General features: G+C 39.2%; 1 protein-coding gene across 1 annotated transcript; it reads right to left on the bottom strand.

Moving 5' to 3' along the window:
- Positions 1 to 16,608: 16,608 nt before the first annotated feature.
- Positions 16,609 to 21,237, bottom strand: LOC128483650 (carbohydrate sulfotransferase 11-like). Its single transcript, XM_053459909.1, has 2 exons — positions 21,072 to 21,237; positions 16,609 to 17,442 (listed from the first exon to the last, which is right to left on the bottom strand). The coding sequence occupies exons 1-2, from the start codon at positions 21,166 to 21,168 to the stop codon at positions 16,634 to 16,636; spliced, it is 906 nt and encodes a 301-aa protein (XP_053315884.1). The 5' UTR covers positions 21,169 to 21,237; the 3' UTR covers positions 16,609 to 16,633.
- Between the last annotated feature and the right edge of the window lie 207 nt (positions 21,238 to 21,444).

Below are 21,444 nucleotides of genomic sequence, written 5' to 3' on the forward strand. Positions count from 1 at the left end.
TTATGTTGGCTCAATAAAAATGATCACTTTCGACTAAAGCCTCAATTTACTCTTGGACCAATACGGTTATATCCATTTTCCTACTTTAGTGAAAATAATTGAAAACACGATTAATATTTTGTTAATATGTTTAGAGAATAGAATTGAGGATATTAGTTAAATCCGCCTAGCAGTCCCTCCATAGGCATCAGCCCCCGCTCCCCCCCCCCCCCACAGAACCCATGCAGTGATTCCCAGTATGAAATATTCCCAGCTTTCGGTTTCTTGAGTAAATGATATGGTCAGCAGTTTCTCGTTTATTCTATAAATCACAGCTTTGGGTCCGATTTCTGATTTCTGTTACGCTGAAAATTGGCTTTTGGATCAAAACGAGATGATTTAATGTTAAATGTAGTTTCAAGCGGACAACAAGCGGTTTACCTGGAGCCAATACATCTAATTCTGCTTTTAGCAACTCGACAAGGAGTCAGGCTGGTCTAAACATATACACACATACACACATACACACACACATACACACACACATACATACATACATACACACATACACACATACACACACACATACACACACACATACATACATACATACACACATACACACACACACATACATACATACATACACACATACACACACATACACACACACATACATACATACATACACACATACACACACACATACACACACACATACATACATACATACACACATACACACACACATACACACACACACATACATACATACATACATACACACATTCATACATACACACATACATACATACATACATACACACATACACACATACATACACACATACACACATACATACACACATACATACATACATACACACATACATACATACACACATACATACATACACACATACATACACACATACATACATACATACACACATACATACACACATACACACATACATACACACATACATACATACACACATACACACACACACATACACACATACACACATACATACACACATACATACATACATACACACATACATACACACATAAATACATACACACATACATACATACATACACACATACATACACACATAAATACATACACACATACATACACACATACACACATACACACATACATACACACATACATACACACATATATACATACATAAATAGATACATACATACACACATACACACATACATACATACACACATACACACATATATACATACATAAATACATACATACATACACACATACATACATAAATACATACACACATACACACATACATGCATACATACATACATACATACACCGTATATATACCCAAACCTATAAGCGTATTAATCCTTTGAGTGCCGGGTGTTACATTCCATGTTTCCATCCTGGGAAGCCAAGACAATTTTAGTATTTTTGCTATAGTTCAATTTTGGTGATGGGGGAGGGGGGGGGTGTTACGTTTTTGAGGATGGGTTAAGCGATTCATAACTTACTATTTAAATCCTCACACTGCTCACACGCAATCTGCATGCATCTTAATCTACTGGATAGAAGGACTACGGGACGAGACTTTTGGAAAGATTATTTATTAGGGGTTTTTTTGCTTTTTTTTACCACTATATCATGCAGTTAGCTTAATTTACCCTGAAAAACTTTGTTCCTAGGTTAAATGGAAGCTATTTATAAGATTTCCCCCTTTTTTAAGGAAAAAAAAAAAAATATATATATATGAAAATTACTTTTAGAATACCAGTAAAACATAAAGGTTTTAGGAAAAAGAGAGCATTAAAAGTATACTTTTTTTTTTTTACGGTACTTTTCATCCTGACTTATACTTAGAGTTGGACTTAAACTTCCTCCAATTACTTTAAAACTAACAGAAAGTTGCACTTTTGCCCAAATAAGTTTCCTGTGGGCACAAAGTGTTTCAGCGACGGAGATTGTACGGCCATTTGTGCCATTTGTGTCTCGAAACGCTGCTTGGGCAGTGATGTTGGTGGAGAATCTGGCACGTTCTGCCTTCGTTGTTACTGCTGGAGTGAAACACAACGGGTGCAATTATTGTTATGATCCGTGTGTTATTGGTGGTGCGTGTATTTTGTTCCTCTTTCAATTTATTTTACTTTGTCAGGGAAAGATTAATGTCCCAGGCAGTCCCACTAAGTGTGTGAGTACCTTAATATGCATTACTTAAAATGACAAATCTAATAGCTTGCCTTTAGGAGAAGCTGCAGCTCAAGAGCTCCCATTTGGTCCAACTTTCCATGCCATTGATTGGCTGCTTGAATCTGGGTCAGATTTACATCATTAAGTGTCACAGTGCCCCCATGCACTTATTCGATTTAAAAATTAAATAAGGACCCAGCAAAGGGCACAAAAGCTGTTAGTGTTAGTATGAGTGTGTGTGTGATCAGCAATGCTCGTGATAAGTGCTGGTTTTAAGCAGGGTCACTCTTGTTGCACTTAAGGACCACCTTGAATGGGTTGCAGTTGTCTTTCCAGCTATAGATTGTTGTGACCGGCCCCGACTGGCCATCGGACATACTGGGCAAACGAAGCATTTCCGGTATCCCAGACAGAACCGAGCTGCTGGCTAGCAATTCGAAGCTTCTCTTCTTTTACGGATGTTCAGATTAATATGACGTATAAATGGCTACAGGAAAAAGAAAAAAAACAAGTAAGCCGGGGAATAAATCCAAAACATTAATATTTAATGTAAAGTTTTAACTGTTGGCTGAGATAAAGTGCCTTCCTTCCTAAATCTCGTGTGATTTATAAACTTATTTAAACGACTTCGAAGTCCCCACGGCACAAATCATTCACACACCAGCCTGGCTTTCCAAACACTCCGAGAGAATGTCTGGAAAATACATTTAACGTGCGGTGATTGAGCCGAGTATAGCGTCCATGATTGTAATAGGAGGCATGTGCATAAAAGGACCGGATATGAAGAGTGGGTGTGGCTTAGAAAAATGGGAGGGGTAAATGTGAGAATGGACGGGGCCATTGTTAGGCTATACTATTTCCTCTAATACGTATCAAAAGATCACTGATGAGTAAATAAAACAGTGTTTTAAAAAGTGTTCAATTTTAATATAGGGAATCACACCCTCCCTTTTTTGGCGCTTCATTCATGCGCGCAATAATAATATGAATGAGCACAAAAAAAGAACGTATAAAAAGTAAATGAAAGTATTATTTACAGACATCTCCGCTGATTAATATCCTGCAAAAATGTGAAATCTCCTGTGAGTGTTTTTACTTCAGAAGTTAATTATGTATTAACGGCCTAAATTAACTTGATAATTATGAATGCAGTAATTGCTATGTGCGAAGCAAGGAAAAATTAACCGAGTGCAACTAAATAGATCATAAATTTGTATACAAAGCAGGATAAATGAATTGGGGTTTCTGGATTCTAAAGAAACACTACAGAAAATGATAAAACATTAAATCACTCATTTAACAGCTAATAATCTGTGAGCGGTGTTCTAATTTTGACGAACACATTGTGTGTTATCATCCAATTGTGTTTCATTTGGGTAACACGGAAGCGGTTTCTCCCTGTAATCTGTAATTTATAATTTTCACGAAAAGATTTCATTAAACCACAATATATATATATTAAACTGAAAAAAAAAATTAGTTTTTTTATTTAAAAAAAAAGTCATATTGTTAAAATATTATAATATTGCTTCCTCAAGTAAACAACTAAAATCTTACATGTTGAATGAAGGCAATTCATTTTTGGAAAAAAAATATGCAAATATATACAAGAAGTTTTGTTATACTTTTTACTTTTTATGTAATGGGTAAAATAATATTATTATTATTATTATTTTTAATATTATTATTATTTTATTCAAATAATTTAATTTCCTGCTGTTTCTATATACATTATTAGGGGTCTTTGGGCTGTAGAACCCTGCGATCCCCTCATACCCAGCAAACACTCTGCATACCTTAAAATAATCTAAACTATTTTGTGTTCCAGCCTCTTTAATCTGATTTTTGTTTTTTTTTTATCCCAATAAGTATTATATTTTTGCTCTTTCCTCCATGTATCTGTTCCCTTTCCATGCAAACAATGACAGTAAAGGAATTGTGGCGGGATCACAGATGACTTGCCGTTCCAGCCTCAAGTGTGGACCTCATGGAAACCGTGTCTCTTTCCCGTCCAGGGGAGGTTGTATGGAAGGCAAATGCTTTCTGTGACCACCCAATTTAGGGACAGACAGGCATCATGATTGTTTAGCTTTTATGCATCAGTGAAGGAAGCAGCTAATGGAGTGAAGGGGCGCAGGGCGGCAGGTCCAGGGGCTGGAAAAACCTGGAAACACATCAATGTCTCGGGCAATCAGGACCCCTGGCCTGCCACGTCTAAGTGGACCAGTTACAAGGTAGAGCTCTGATATCCGCAACTGGCCCGAGACGGCACGGCCTCCCTAGTATGCATTAAAACGCGCCGGGCACCTTTAGAACACAGAGCGCCTGGATATGATGTCAAATCCCACCACTGAGCTCCGAGGATGGCTGAGGGTCATCTCCGAATGCGCTCTGAGTTCACACTCTCCCAATGGCTTCCCGCTAACAGCGTCAACCACCTCCGTTCCTGCCGCTCCGGCTTAAGTCACGTGTGAGCGGTCTGTCGCGCCCTGCGCTGCTCTCCTTTGCTTGCATTGCAGACTTCCGTGGTGTGAAAACGGTTAATGAAATCACTGCGCAGCGGAGTGCGACGAGTTTGATTATTAGCGAGTGCGTTGGGTGCTCGTCGGTTGCCTCTCGGAGGAGAACATTATTCCCCGGTATCTTCAAGCATTAAGCAAGCAATATGCGAATGTCCTGTTTATTGAAGGCAGCAGAACATTGCCTGCGGCTCTCACATTTGTAGACAATGTAACAAAGCTTCCTGAGAGGATACATCATCCAGAGCTTCACTTCTAGGTCACGTCACCGATAGAGAGAGAGAGAGAGAGGCTACTTCGTTTGGAACAGTGGGTCTGCTGTTGTCAGTTTTTATCAGACAGTTATATAGTGACGACCGGGAGGTAAAACATAAAAAAGCAGATTTATAAAGAAAAATTCCGGAGCGAACGTTTGAATTGTGGTGCAATCACCGTGGAAACCGATACACTATTCCCACTGATTGCTCCATCTTCTTATCGATGGTGTCCCTAATCTCAGATCTTTACTCAGGTTGATTAGCTTCAAAAATGCCCAAAATGCCTAGAGAAAATAACTATTATATAAAACATTAAGCATTTACCAAGCTTTCTATTAAATTATAAAACAACATAGTAATTTAGGTTGAAAAAAGACAAATATGCATCAAGTCCAACCTTGTTGTTGATGTCATATGCCCCAACATTCCAAATGGTGATAAAAATATGGCGACACAGCTGTATGTTTCCATTTTTTAATCAGTTATATGATTTGTGTCTTAAATTTGAGTGATGAGATTACCTTATTGTTAGCATTATATTTTTATAGATTAGTTTAAGGCGTCAGGAATCCCATGATATTAGGGACCTTCCCAGTTTAGGCGTTTTAGATTCATCAGATATGCTTATTTTGTTTTTTAGCATTAGTATTAGGTAGGGAAATATACAAAAGGTGAAGATTTTTTTTACTAGACTTATATTTGATGTTGATGTTTTGAGGCAAGAAAAATAAGTAAAAAGTTCAGTTTTTCGGGGAAGTGAAGGTTATCGGAAATTCGACAGTTATGTATCTGTGGCCATTCATCTCGCAATCCAAAATCTAAAACAAGGCTTTATTGATCATCTGCAAGACCAAGACCAACAGAGAATAGGCCTGGCCGCCGAGTGCACAGCCTCATCCAGACTCAAGAAGGATCAGGCACAGCCAACAATAGCAAAATATGGACCAAAAAAGAGAGGTAGAGGAAGCTGCCAAAGTAGCAGTCAATTAGAACCCAAGCGTAGCAGAGCACAGTGTCCTCTAATCTCCCTTCTAAAGTCATCTTCTTAACATCTATTGTAAGTCATCTTCTTTGTAAGAACACCATTTACTTGCAAAGGCTTGATGATGCTATGAGAGAGGAGGGAAGCCAGGATCATCTCCAGGCTTCCTAACATCCTGGGTGAAACATTTCATCTAAAGAACATTTAAAGATCTAAAGAAGGTATATGAAGGGCCCACTAAAGCCTGGTTGATCAAGGAGCTGAAATGTGCTGTCATCTAATGCCTTGCCCAAGAAAGTAAAACATGAGTAGCTCTGCACAAACTGTGCACATGGGGTTCTTCTCAAATAACCCCCATTCTGAGAATGTTGAAGAATAATTACCTCCGGTCATTGTTACAATAAAACTTTAACTTTCAGATGCAATCCCTGGATCCCAACTTATTGCATATTGTAATGAGCGATTTAAAACAAGTGAATCATTTTCCAAACCCTGATGAAACATGTATTCAAAAATGCTCTGCCCATGAAATGCTGTACAGGATTATTATTTGTATTTATTTACTTATATAGCGCCATCCTATTCCACAGCATCGTACAATGGGTAAACAGGACATAACAAATAATGCGTGAATAACTTGGACTTATAGAAGCAAAAGGCGTGGAGGGTCCTGTTCAAAGGAGCTTACAATCTAAAAGGATAAAATATAATTTCAGTTTATCTTTAAAATTACATTTATTTTAATACTTTTGGTATGCAAGTAAAAATATATTTTTAGTACATTTTATTTTTTATTCCAAGGTTGATATTCATAATATTCATAAAACCAAAACACAGAACAATTTATGACCCTTTAGATTCCAGGTCAGGACCGATTCTTGACTGTATTTGCATTTTAAAAACTGGATATACAAATAAACTGCATGTTATCGGACAGTTGCTGCAAAAGGAGGAGGAATAAAAACTGAAAAAAAAGACAACTGCGCCCCATAATGGAAGAGATGGCTTTAGAGGTGTTATGGCGACATCTAGTGGCTAACAAGCAAACTTCATCTGTATGTTGATTTTCTTTTTTCTGTTAAAAAAATGTGTTGATTGTGGCTGTCTGGTATTTTCAAATAATTGCTTCAGAAATTACAGATAATATAGTGGGTAATCCTGACATGCAAAGAACTTCAATGAATGTGTACATACAAGGGTACATAATTCAAATTTTTGTTTTTGGTCCGTTCATTTTCAGACGAAACAAATTTTGTTTCCTGCCCTAAATTAAAAAAAAAATTCTCCCTCACTCTGGCTCTCTCTCTACCTTCTTCGTCAACAGCTTCCATGTCTTCACTTCCCTGTCTGTCTCCACTTCTCCATCCCCACTGCCCATACCTGGAAACGTTTGGGTTCCCAGGAGCCTTCCCTTGCGGGACGCAATGGGGGTGTTTCCGGCAACGATCCAATGTCAGAGGGACCGCCCACTGACATCAGTGGCCCGATAAATGTCATCAACTTCCACTAAAGACTTCAAATTATCAAAAACACTAATTTCTGTAAGTTCTTCTGTAGTTTCAAGCGTCGGAAATACACTAAACAATAAACTCAAAATCAGCTTAGTTTAACCCCTTAAGGACAATGGGCGGTCCTTAAACCCATTGAAAACAATGCATTTTGAGCCCGTACATGTAAGGGCTTTGTCATTAAGGGGTTAAATAAACAAAATCCTAAAATTACCCAAAACACCCTGGATTTATACTAAGCTCTCTTCGTATCAGAAGCTGGCTGGCCGGGAATTTGCTGGCAGGATTCCCACCATGGCGGCGTCTGCCCCAGCGCGGTTACAACTTAATTGCAAAGCTTTACATAGATATATTCTTATCGGCGTTCTAATCCATCCACAGCTGAAGCTCTGCCAAGTCAGACGCACGACCCGATTATTTATTCCAAGCAGCGTGAGAGGAGAAGCTGGAGCCGATACGCACCCTCGGGGCGCATTCTCCCTGCTTTACGTATCACGTTATTAAAAGACAAGATTTAGAAAAGAGATTATAAAGCATCGAGATGATTTCAGATCTCTCGTGGCTGAACGCTGAACAAAAACGCTTTGTACGTCGTTATGTAAATAGACAAATTATCATATAAGCATTAACCAAAGTTAGGCATCGTTTGAATAACAGACAAAGAAGACATCAAGAGAAGTGAAGGTTGGGTAGATATCTTCAAGAAGAAGACCACCATGTTTAAGGGCAGGAGAAAGGCAGGTCCTCAGAAGCTTAGCATGGAGGTCCCATTGTTAATATCATTTGTACTGCTGCTCTAGTTTGATCTCGTTAACCCGTTGTGACCCGGACTCGTTGACCTTGCTCCTTGTTTTCCGATTTGGCTTATTTCTGCGCTCTCCTGTTACCGACCCGGCTTGTTTGACCTGTCTGACCTTGGTGGCTCTTGCCATTCCAGTCCGTTCTCCTGTATTATACCTACTCTGCTCCACGGGATCCATCGTACGGTCTCATTACACATACAACTTTTTAAACTTTCTACCCATTTGCAACCCAGTAGAATACCACAATTATATGGTACAAAAATATCCGACCAAGCTCAAGTTGCGTTATAAATAACCAATGTAGTATAAAATATTATATTGGTTATTTATAACGCATATTATAAATATTTGGTTGACCCATTTTTTTTTCAACCAAAAAAAATAAAATAAAATAAAAAAGCAACTCTTCCAAATTATGGGTGGTTTGGGAGATAAAGGAATGAGTGAAAAAATGAGAACGGAATATCTAAGGATTAGTACATCTGGGGTGACGACCACAATAATTTACAAAGAAAGGAGAAACCAAGTTTTATCTGGAAAAACTGGGTAAACCCATTATAACCAAACAAGTCCAAGAAACAACAAGATACTTCACACACTGATAATCACAATTGTATTTATTAAAATGCCCATCAGGTATGTAATACACCCAATTTTGAATTTTTTTTGGTCTTTAACCCTGATGATTACGATATTATTAGGTCAAGATCTAACCCAAATTTATGGATTTAAAGAGAATTAGTAAATAGATTGTAAGCTCCCAAGAGCATTGTCGTCTTCTCCTTTTGTACCAGTACACACTCTCTGTGTTTCACCCGGAGTCTCTGGACGAAGCGATGTTTCTCTTCATTTCCGGGTCACCGAGCTCTGTCTGCAAGTTGTAAGAGCAGTGGTTGGGCACGCCACTCTCCGCCCTGTTCCCCTCCCACTCTCCGTCCAGTTTAAGGTATAAGGGGATAACCTCGCCCACATAAGCAGCTAGCCCCACCCCCTCGCTAAGTAACCGAGGGAAGACTCCTGGTAGCCAGGCCTGGGAGGGTCCCAGATATGACAATATATCCTAATTTTGTAAAGTGTAAATTGTTAACGTAAGCGTTAATTTTTACTCTCCCTGTTGTAATAGCGCTACAGGCGCTATTGTAATGTCAATTGTATACATCTATACATCTAAATGACTACTGCACATCTATGCAGCCGTGTATTCGGGACTCTACCGAAAAATGTGGATTTAAAACAAGAGAAAGAAAACAAAATATATCTTAAATTTTCCTCGAGCCAAAAAAAAAAAACACAACTAAGCAAATGCAATTACTCAGAAGGATGCTGAGCTGCCCCGGGGCAACTGATAAGTCACAGGGTTATGACATAAACGTTAACCTCCTCAAGCCAGTTTCAGATTGATTGAAACAGAGGTAGAGCGTGATTCTCACGCGAGACAGAGATTACAGATAAAAAAAATATAAAAAAAATTACAGAAAAACAGCAGGTTTTATTCTCTATGTAGGATGTTCATTAAGGAGAAAAACATGGCTGTCTAGGCCCTCAAATAACAAACAATAACACAGGACAGAAGTGATGGAGGATAAAGCTGAAAGAGGAACTCCCAGGAAAGATTTTTATTACTACCCTTACAAAAAATTACTGCAGTTTTTCTGAAGTAATACTGCAGTTTTTTTGGACATGAAAAAACTGAAATACTGCACATTTACTGCATTTGTACTTCACTGTACTGCAGTTTTACTGCACATTTACTGCACTTTTTTTTTATATTGCAAACCTACAGTTGTACTTCAATGTACTGCAGCTTTATTGCATTTGTACTTCCGTACAAAAATAACTGCAGTAAAACTGCAGTACAGTGAAGTACAAATGCAGTAAAACTGCAGTAAATGTGCAGTAATACTGCAGTAAAAGTGCAGTATTGCAGTTTTTTCATGTCCAAAAAACTGCAGTATTACTTCAGAAAAACTGCAGTCATTTTTTCGTAAGGGTAATATTAGATGAAAATAAGTTTTCAAAAAAATTTCTCTTTTTTACAACAATTCTATTTTTTTGCCCCATAATATAATGTTTTCAGGCAGCTGCATATCAGCCGTTTGTATGAGGTTCTCGCTCTGTTATCTGATCCCCGATCTACTAAACCCCCCCGACTCCTTATCATACTGCCTGTGGGAAATAATAGAATGAAAATAAAGAGAGTTTTTGGATGGGAAAAAAAAAATTGTCAATACGTAGGAGGGGATACCTGACATCTTGAAAGCCAATGTGACTCTAAATTTGACAAGGAAGGTTGTATATGTAGCCCCCCTCCATTTTTCCATTTACATTTATTGCTGCCACACCTGCTGTTTGGTTGTCTGCTCTCTGCACTCAAAATGGAGGAGCTGGTTGTTTCTCTCATTCAAGCCTGCTAGGGTTATACCAGAAAGCGCATGCATAAGATTATTCCTAGTAAACCAGAATGAGACAGGAAATAGACAGGACGATAGCCTAAATGGGGCATTTGGTTCCTATCTGCTGCCATAACCAATGTCTTAAGGTAGTAGTAAGCAGGTTGTGTGTTCTGTTTCAGGAACGCTACAAGAGGAGAAAGAGAGATAATTACGAGAGAGAAAGTTAAAAAGGAGAAGGGTTAGTTATGGCTGTAGTAGGCCAGAGGGGGATCAGAACAAAGGAATGTGCAAAAAGATAAACATCAACATTTGCCCAAAAAAAGAAACAATCTTCCCCCAAAAATTATTTAGTGGTACATGTACAGGAAAACATAAATGAATTAAGAAACTTGCTTGTTATGATGAATGAAAGCAACTGCACACAAAGCGTTAGAATGAATGAAGTCCATGCTCCAATGAGGCATTAGTAATATTAGTTCCCTGATGCCTCCAGCTTTGATGCTAATGATCTTCAGTCCATAACATCCTCGGCTATAGCATGCGTATGAATGTATCATTTACTCCAGTACTAGATTCCTAAATAGCCCCTTCTACTGTTTAAGTAGGTGAACAAAATGGCATCAAGAATAGTCAACAGCATCATTATCTGTTAATTCGCAAAAACTTGGACCAGGGAAATACAGGTAAATATGTCGGTAAATATAAGTACGAATAAATAGATATTTCATAGATAAATATATCTGATGGCTTTACATTTATCATTACGATTCATATATTTTTGTAGAAAAATATTTTTTATTTATGGAATGGAAGCAGGCAGTAAATATATAATTTTATCATTCTCCTCAGGGGTTGTCTGTAAAGCAGACATCGTAAATCCATCTGAAAACGCTCGGGCTCTCTGTTGTGATCAGCGACTTATTATATTGCTTTTTGCATCCATTTTTTTTGAGGACTACTTTTCTTTTTAACCCCCGTGAGAACTTTATTCTCCTAACATTAAAAAAGTTAAGAATAAAATAGTTATACAAAAGCACGGGAAGTCCGTTTAAATATCCGAGTTTACACAAAACACAGAAACAAAAAATATTTAAATTTAAAGAAAGTACTGTGCAAGCTGACAAAAACTGATGTCAATTAGACAAAACGGGCCAAAAACTAATTTTTGAGTTTGTTTTTGTCAACAAATTACGTTCTCTGCCCATTCAATTCAGCCGAAAATTCAGAGACATTTTTTGATTCAGGGATGAAATGTGTTGCCTCATGCCCACATTCACTCTCCCACACGCTCATTCACTCTCCCACACGCTCATTCTCTCTCTCACACGCTCATTCACTCTCTCACACTCTCATTCACTCATGCTCTCTGAATGTCTCCCTACCTTTTCTGCTGACCACTTCCGCTTCTTCTACATATTCTCACTTCTCTCTTATATTCTATCTTCTACCTTCTTTTCTCTCTTCTATCATAAATTTTCAATCTGCTATCTTCTTTCTTCATCCGCATCTCCGTCGACATAACCCGGCGGGAACTTCCGCCAAAATGGCGGCGCCTGAGATGATCAGCTTACCCATGGGGAACACATTTTTAATGGTAATTTGCTTGTAATTTCTAGGATCATCTTATCTGCGAATGCCCTAACTCACGAGTATGTACCGTTTTATGGACAGATACAGAAAAAAATAATTGTTTTCTAAATGGGAAATAGTAATTTTGAGATACGCCAAATGGGATTTTATGCCTAGCAAGGAAAATCAATATCCGGGTTGAAAATATTTACGAAAAATAGACATTTTGAATAAAAAATAATATGGACACAATCCTTGGGTCAGACACCAAGAAATATCCCTTTCATGACTCTGATTAGAAAAAAAGATGTTAGTTTTGTATCGTCGTCGCTCTAGTTTACTCTTTAGAGATGCTAAGTAAATGCAGAGAAATCCAACATTACCTCCAGAACAAGATGCGATGAATGCTTTATGTATAATTGAATGCAAAGCTATTCATATTGCAAATATCACTAACATCCCAAGGGCAGCATTATCTGCCACACTCGCCAGTTTTTGCTTCGGGAATCTTTCATCTTGGTTTACAGGTTAGTACAAGTTATCATATAAATGGCGCTGAGATAAATCTTCCCATCCATCATAATGCACCACGGCTGCCGATATATTATCTTCTTCTGATTCACCCACAGAGTATCAATAGACAGAGGAGAAATAGTTCAATAGGTAGGGTTTTTATGTCTTTATATGTCTTTATATTTGAATAGCACTGGGAAAAAAAATTTGTTAATGCCTAGCTTTATGCGCCATAACTTGGTGATCCTTCCCGTTGCTTCCAGTCAACCTCGTTGGTCATCAAAGCCCATTATCGTCCTTCTGAACACCATCACATGTTATCATCCCTCTGGTAATCATCACTTTGACCATTATCACATCCAGAAATTGACTGCACTCTTTGAAAAAAAGTTAGAAATACTCATCTGGACAATGGCTTGAGTTATGGTGAAGACACGGATGAGTATCGAGGTCAGAGGTCGATTCATTGCTGGTCCACATTCCAGCCACTGGATCCCAGTGCATGGTAATGTGGGTTTGGTGAATTTTGAGTTTTCCTTGAATTTCCCTTGGATTTGCACATTTTGGAATTGTTTCACGGCAGAGGTGGTAGAGGGTAATACAGTGAGGGGTATTTAAACATGCATGGGATAGGGATACGGCTCCTGAATCTAAGGCGAGACCAACGACCAAGGCCTTAACAGGAATAATGGGCATATTAGACGGCCTGAATGGGTCTGATGATCCAGCAAATTCTATGTTTTCTTTGGTACTGAGGTATTAGACAGTGTTAAAAAAGTGGTATTTTATTTTGGCATTCATTTGTTTTATTTATAATAACATCATAAATTTCATATTTACTGCAACACTTATTATTTTTTTTAAAAAATCCGAAAGGCACTATTCCACCTAAGGCGTCTCATAACCTATCACCAGATATTGACCATTTTAATGCTCCCGGTCACTAAAAAGCTGTATCAAAAGGTTTGTTGAGATACTACAGCCGCTTAGCAACAGAGCCCCGCCCTTCTTCCATACAGCTCCTGCTCTGTGTATTACATTAGGTCAGTCTGGCCTATCACCACTCACAGTCCCCTTTAAACCAATAGCCTATCAAGCAAACACGCCTTCTGTGGTGTCGGAGATTGGCAGGCAGCCAGAGCAGCGCGGAGGGGACAAATTAACCCCTTAAGGACAATGGGCGGTCCCAAAACCCATTGAAAACCATGCATTTTGAGCCCGTACATGTAGGGGCTTTGTCATTAAGGGGTTAGGAGTTTTTTTTAAACAAGAAACTACAGAAAAACTGTACAGGAATACGTTTAACACACATATAAGAGTAGGACATAATAATTTAGCGATTTAGGAAAATCGGGGGGGAAATGTCTAAGTGGAACAGCATCTTTAAAAAGGACGCATTATTATGTATTACAGCAAGAGGCTCCATACATAAAAAATGATTGATAATTGTTATTCAAAGATGTTTTCTATCTTATTAAAATGCTTTGCTCCTTCACGGATCCACGAAGCCCTCTACACCGATGTAACGTGTCCTTTGGCCCCGAGTCCTTCCATTCAGTCCCAATTCACGCATAACTTTTTCTCTTGATCTCCAGCCAAGCCAGCCTCAAAGAGATAAATCATTCTTTACGCTAACTTTCCCAACTTGTCATTTATCGAGAGGGGACGTTAAATAACATTAGCATTTTTTGCTCTGACACGACCCTTTGAAGGGCACGAGGAGGAGAGCCAAGGCGCTGCTTTAGAATTCAATGTACGCTCCCCGTGGACTTTTAAAGGGTTAAAATTTAAAACCGTCTATAAATCTTTCATGCAAATACTTTTATTAATGTCGGGCGAAAACCACAAAGGCAAATTTGCTACAATAGAAGCCAGGCTATGATTAAAAAAAAAAAAAAAAAAGTAGTTTAGAAAAGTCTTTTCAGCAAGTGTGAATAGATTTGTTGGGGTGGAATAATAAAACAGGATCTGAAGAAGAAGAAAAAATAAAATATAGCTTAAAGCTCATGTGTCACTTTTCTCAAATTTTGCTGTTTAATAAATATAGCAATTTAATGATGTTTAAAAATAATTAATAATAATAATAATAAATTATTATTATTATATAATTATTATTATTATTATATAATAATATATAATAATAATAATTAGCAATACATATATTTCCAGTATTAGAAACCAACTTTATGTGTATATCCTGAAAGAAGCTATCTTAACTTCCTATTTCCCTGCCTGGACTTAAATTAAAACACCGTTTTTATTTTTTTTTTAACTTTATTTAACATCCTCCGTGTTAAATAAAGTTTAAAAAAAAACTTTATTAAACATGGAGGATGTTAAATAAAGTTAAAAAACAAACAAACAAACAAAAAAACCCCGATGTTTTCATTTAAGCCCTGGGCAGGCGCCCCTGTTGCCATGGCGCCCTGTGGGGCCGCACACCCATAAGGCCAGCCCTGTGCATGTCAAAGTTTTTCAGATTTTCTGTCAGATTTGGGCAACAAATGTTGATCAGTTTTTGTAAGGTTTGCAGAGGTCTAATGTAGCAAGTGCCCCAAGAAGGGCAATTCTGGAAGAATCTAAACAGAGCAGGCCCGAACACCGAATCTTTCAGCGTTTAGCCTATTACATTTTCCCATTCTCACCGAGCTAAATCACATATTATTACTAAAAAATAAAGTCGGCCAAAATAGTTCTTTAATCTCACATTTTCAGCCTCTAACTTGCATATTTTTGTACATTTTGTGACGGGAGCAGCAGAGACAGCGAACGGCCAGCACTAGTGATTTTTTTTATATACACACGGAGTTCAAGAGCGCCATCTTGTGTATGTTATACAAAAGTGCAAGCTTATTCATTTTTTGGTTTATTTGTGTAAAAGGACGTTGCGACAGACCAGCCTATTCAATAAAATTCTATAGCATTGTCAGTTGAGACAAAGAGGAAAACCCAACTCAAACAATAACTCATAAAAAGTGAGTTGCTGTGCAGTTTGAATCTCTGTCTCTCATTCAGAAGGCCAATTCATGTCGCACTTGATACTGTTGGACACTGTATTCTAAATGAAGTCTCACCAGTGATCTATAAGGGTGCGCTAGTACATTCTATATATCCTGCAACTGATACTTCTTCCTATAGAGATTATTTGTCATTTGATTTATCCCTCCTGGAGTGTAATCCCAACCTTTTGTGTCATCTCCAAACAGGCATACTTTCCCTTCCCTGAAGACCGGTCCCTGAGTACTCCACTGGTAAACTTTCCTTGCTTTGAATAAATGCTGATTTTCTAAGTATGTCACCAAGTCATCTTTCATTTAGGCTTCAATTACATTTAATTCCAGTTCCAACGTGTATACAGCACAAAGGACAAGAAGCAGGAGGGCCCGGCGGGAGTGGAAATAGCTTCTTAAAATCATAGCTTCTCAAAATTATAGGAGACATTTTTGAGAGGCTCCTTGAAGAACACGTTGACTTTGGCTACTACAAAGTATAATTTTTTTAGTGAATGTTCGCCTACCTCAGCAGTCCCAAATTGGCCGGACACAAGTCCTTATAGAAAAATGTTTAAGCTATCCATCCCATGTTGTAAACAGACAATGACCCAAACTTGGTCTTCTGTGGATAGCATGTGGGCAAGTTGAGATCTTATAATGACGCCCAAGTGATGTGGGCAACGTATTGCTGTGATGTCACAATTCTGCCCGAAGGATGTGAATATTGAGGTTGTTCCAACCTAAAGAATCTGGAAACTTCACTTGTCATTTATTTTTATTCCAATCTAGGCCTAAAAGGAAGTAATATTCCTTTTCGAACGTTACCAACTCTGCTGAGCGTCTTGAAAGCAAACCCATACCTGAAAACAGAAAGCTTGATAACGTCTTTGGTGAAATCCAACCATTTTTATTTATCTAATCTTTCCATTGGAATTATTCAAAAGTAAACTATTATAAAACGGGAAGGCCTCGAGGTCGGGTTGGTAGACTTCCGAAAGCTGGGTTATTTGTTCAGATGTCAGGCCCCTGAAAAGATTTTGAGTTAACCATTTATGGGTCAGCTGGGACTGGATATTTGAAAATTTGGGCCTCAGTACGGCCTCCGGTATTCCCATTCGTTTCATGAGGTGAAAAACCTCGGCTCTTAAGAAGTCAAGCATTATTATGTAGTCGTATTGAACGAAGCAAGGTTGGCACAAACTGACCATAGTTGTCCCCGAGTCGTCCCGTGTTCCGCGTTCCAAACTAAGAACATCTTCTAAAAACTCACTGAACGTGATTTCTCCAGCAAACCCCTGCGTATAAGCCGAGACCAGCCTTTCAAAGGGATCTCGGACGAAAATGATTTTGGTGTATGAGCGGAAGACCTTTTCCACCATTGCTAAATTGTATCGATTTTCTTGGTTTTCAGTCAGTGATGAGTTCAGGTTGTGGAGGTCAACAACCGGAGTCTCGATCGTTACGTCATCCTTTTCGGTAAGGACCTCTAGGAGCTCTTCCCAGGCATCGATCCCCGTGGCTCCGGCTTTACAGTAAACCATCTGGAGTTTTTCATTTGCTGTCATCCTGCTGAGAAGATGCTCGGCGCTTTCAACCGACTGTAAGCCGCTGAGCTTCGGGTTCTCGAGACAAAAACTTCTCAGCTTCTTTTTCCGAAGCTGTTGGACATGAAGGAACGTGTCGGGAGTAAGAGTGGAAAAATCTTTTGCTTCTTGGTGATCTGTTGATAAAACATGAGCTAGTATTATTATTATTATTATTATTATTATTATATATCCGCGATAATTTATGTTGTTATTATACACATTTTTGTGACTTTTAAAGCTGTGGATTTTCTGTCTACATTAATGTTTTTCCAGTATTAAAATGCTGCTATAAAGCCTACTCTCTACTGTCTATACCTCCGTCCTCGGTCATCTCTTAATCTCTTACCACCAGTCCCACCTCTATGCTGATAACGCACTAATCTCGGCTTTCCTCTCATCTTCCTAACATGCCTTAAAACGATGTCTCTGAAATCACATCTTTGATAGTTTTCCAATAGCTTGAAGCTTGATTGATTTCTCATGGAATGAGCTACTGGAGTGGTCAGTCCCCATCTCCTATATCCCATGTTCCTGATGTCTCCACCACCGTCGAGAACGCCATAACATATCCAACAGATTGAATTCTCTGCCTTGGTGTCACACTTGACTCCTCTCTCTCCTTCATCCCACATCTCCATTGTTTGCGCAATAAGGTTCAATAAGGACATGATGGAACAGGTGGGAATTAGAACTTCCTACATGGTGTTCAATGTCTATGTCATGTTTTGCTGACACTTCCTCACATGCTTAGCCAAATCTCCACGATCTGTAAAGCGAATCAAAGTTGGCTTCGCTGAGAATGTTATGTTTTAGACATTGAACTCACTCAACCCGTTGCTCACCAGATCCTGCTATGTTCACCTGTGAACTGTCTCTTAAATTCATTCTTTTCTTACACAAAACAGAACAAAAAAACATTCCATTGTGATAACCCTCCTCATCGTTCTCCACTCCAATCTATTCTCAACTTCTTTGCCATATTAATCTTCTTATGCCATTGCTCTTCATCAGATGCCCCACTATGCCGGTCCCTCTGCTGGCTCTCCATATTCTACAGAATAACATTTAACCCCTTAATGACAAAGCCCTCAAAATGCATTGTTTTCAATGGGTTTTGGGACCGCCCATTGTCCTTAAGGGGTTAAATTCACCACCCTACCTACAGAGCTCTTGACGGCACTGCACCCGGTGTACTGCGAGTGTGAGCAAGCCAGTGAGAGAGTGTGAGAGTGAAATGTGGGTGTTGGACAACGAAATTCGTTTCCCGAATTTAAAATGACCCCCCCCCGATTTTTGTCCGAAACAAATGGTCAGGAAACAGTGTTCGTTGCCGTGTGTCATGAGAGCGTAAGAGAACAGTTTCTTACCAAAAGCTACAAAATTTTAATGAAAAATCTATTTTAAAATGTATTTTCATTTTTCATGATAAACAAATAACAAAATTGGCGTTATGGTAGATTTTCCTGCCTTTGACACCTACTTCTATCTTGGTATTTTTATGTGTTTTCTCTTCTTTTGAGGCTCAAATGATCAAAGGCTGGCAAGAGGCGTGTTGTACCAGGGCTGCTCTAACTTAAACCATTTTAAATAAAACTTTTTTTTGCTGGTTTCATGTGCTTTTTTCACATAAAGCCACCAGGGTTGTCATCCAAATGTGTATCAGGAACACGCCTAAGTTCGAGGAGTTCACGGTGTTCTTGCTCCCTTGTTTACCTTTAACCTCCTATCGGTAATCCTATTAGATACTACAGTGGAACTGCAGCGCAAGCACGTGCCAAGCCAACGAGGTTAATTACATGACAGACAAAGCTTCTGCTCGATTACATCATAGCCTCTGAACCTTGTGTTCAGTTCATGGAATGAATCATAACGGCGTGGAAGGGAACATATACGGGAATCTCACTTCCTGCTGCACAGGAAATGCCTGGCATGAAAACGTATATTTCAAAGATTTTTCCTTGAAATGTTTCTGCTAATATCAGTCATATTAAAGGTGCTGTTCCACCTACTTTGCAGAAGTTAACAGCCCCCTCAATGACATTTGTTAAAATTAGGATAATTTTTTCCAAAATTTCAAATTTTAAAATAGGGGAAATTGTATTTTATGGTGTGTTTTTTTTGAGATTTATGAGATTTTGTGACCTATTGATATTACTGCCCAAGACACCTAGCAGATATAATGTATTTTCTTTATAAAGGGGAGCGGCACATGCATCTCACCCAGGTGGCCTTATAATTCGGGCGAAAAAGGAGGTTTTCAACCAATTGTCAGCGCTTTTACTGGCAAGGGCTTTTGTATGGGGTCACTCAACATCATATAGCCCCGGTGCAAGAGCATGAAGTTGCCCTCTTTTTCACCAGTGGCGTATTTATCTTTATGGCTGATCAAGGCCTAACCCAGGGCAGCGCCACCAACCACCATACTACAGTCCTTGGGCATCAGGGTATGACATCATATCCTGGCACTCCACTTTTTAAGGGTGCATAGTGCCGAGAACAATGAAACTATAGGGAACTGGGGCAACTATGGTCCTCCATACCTTGATAGGCAGGTTGGAGATATTGGTGTCAATGGGAGCCTAATTGCCCAACTGGGCTATCGTATCCCTGTTAGGAAGCAGAGGGGCTGCAGCCTCCCTGGATCCACCACCCCAGGCTTAGTCCGCCTAGGCAACAAATGGCTTCTGTTTAAAAACTTACATAATTTTTATGTTTTCAATATTAATTTTATGAATTTAATATGTAATTTGTATCCGTGTACAGGTGGGGGAGGTATGTTTTAGGCTGATATATTTGACCTTTGAGAGAAGGTCTTGAGAGGACAGGAAAGCGAGGGCTGGAACCCTGTACATTCTTATTTTAATTGTTGTCATCATCTCTGTGGTTTTGTACAGTACGGTGAATTAAGGACATGTTGGAACAAGTGTGAATTGGAACATTCTACATGCGTGTCATGTTTTGCTGACATTTGCTCACATGCGCGGCCAAACTTCCTCATTCTGCCGACATCATCCTTCGCTTACAGAAAGTTACGTTTTAGACATTCAGATCTGGAAACTGGTTTTGTTGCTTTCAGGCGACGTCACCCTGGATCTGCTGCTAAATTGGAATATGATACATTTTGATTTTTTGTCTATTCCTCCCAATAGTCCCAGATTTCAAGGCATAGTCACGATTTTCAGGCACTCCTGCTGTCCTGGATAGCTGCCCGGGTGTCCTGATTTTTTAAGACAGTGGACATTAGGTGCCCCAGTCAGGGTGTGTAGCAAGAAGTGGGGCAAAGGCAGTGGTGGGGTCAGTGCAGGAAGTAGGCCGGAGATGTGGTCATCTGACAACCATACCCATGAAGCCACCGTGTGGCGCTGAGCTTCGGAGCATTGCAAGGTGACCACAAGGGAGCTGCGATGGTTGATCTTACAGCTTCCTGGGCCGGTCAGGGGAGATCAGAGGATCCCACCAACAGCCCCATGATCACCTCATGATCACCGCAAAAGCAGGGCAGCTACCTGGGACACTGGGGCAGGATTGGGAGGTATGATGATGTCAGAGCCCCAATACCCAAATATCCCTCTGAGTGCCCTCATTAGGACACATTTTCCTCTCTGGGAAGTCAGGAACATTTGGGGGACTTTTGTTCAAGTTATAGAAGTCACAGCTTACGTGAAACCAATAGATTTAACAGAATGTAACTGTAAATGTAATGAAAATTAAATATTTTTTTCCCCCGAACCACTTAATACTGTAAAATTAGCAATTGTATCACCTGTTGGCTGAGTGGAAGTCACATGAAGCATCCATGTCCACAAGCAAAGGAATCCAACCCCGAGAAACACTGTAAAGATTCTTAATAGGAATCGCATTCTGAAGCTGCACAAAGATAAAAAGCAAAAGGATAACAAGGAGAAGGAGCTCGGCTAACCACGTGTGCGTCGGCCATGAGGGTTAAAGTACTGTTTGCTCGTCTGACGCTCACATCAAGTCAGGAGACAAATTAACAGACAGCGACAGATCGGCGGAGCAGGACAGCAGCGAAAGCTTTCAATGGCTGAAATTAAAGGGACAGTAAGGGTCTCGGGAGCCCGCATTGGTCTGACAGTAATAAAACCTTCGTTCTTACGCCATTATGATTAATAATT

The sequence above is a fragment of the Spea bombifrons genome, chromosome 3, assembly GCF_027358695.1.
Source record: "Spea bombifrons isolate aSpeBom1 chromosome 3, aSpeBom1.2.pri, whole genome shotgun sequence".
NCBI lineage: Eukaryota > Metazoa > Chordata > Amphibia > Anura > Pelobatidae > Spea > Spea bombifrons.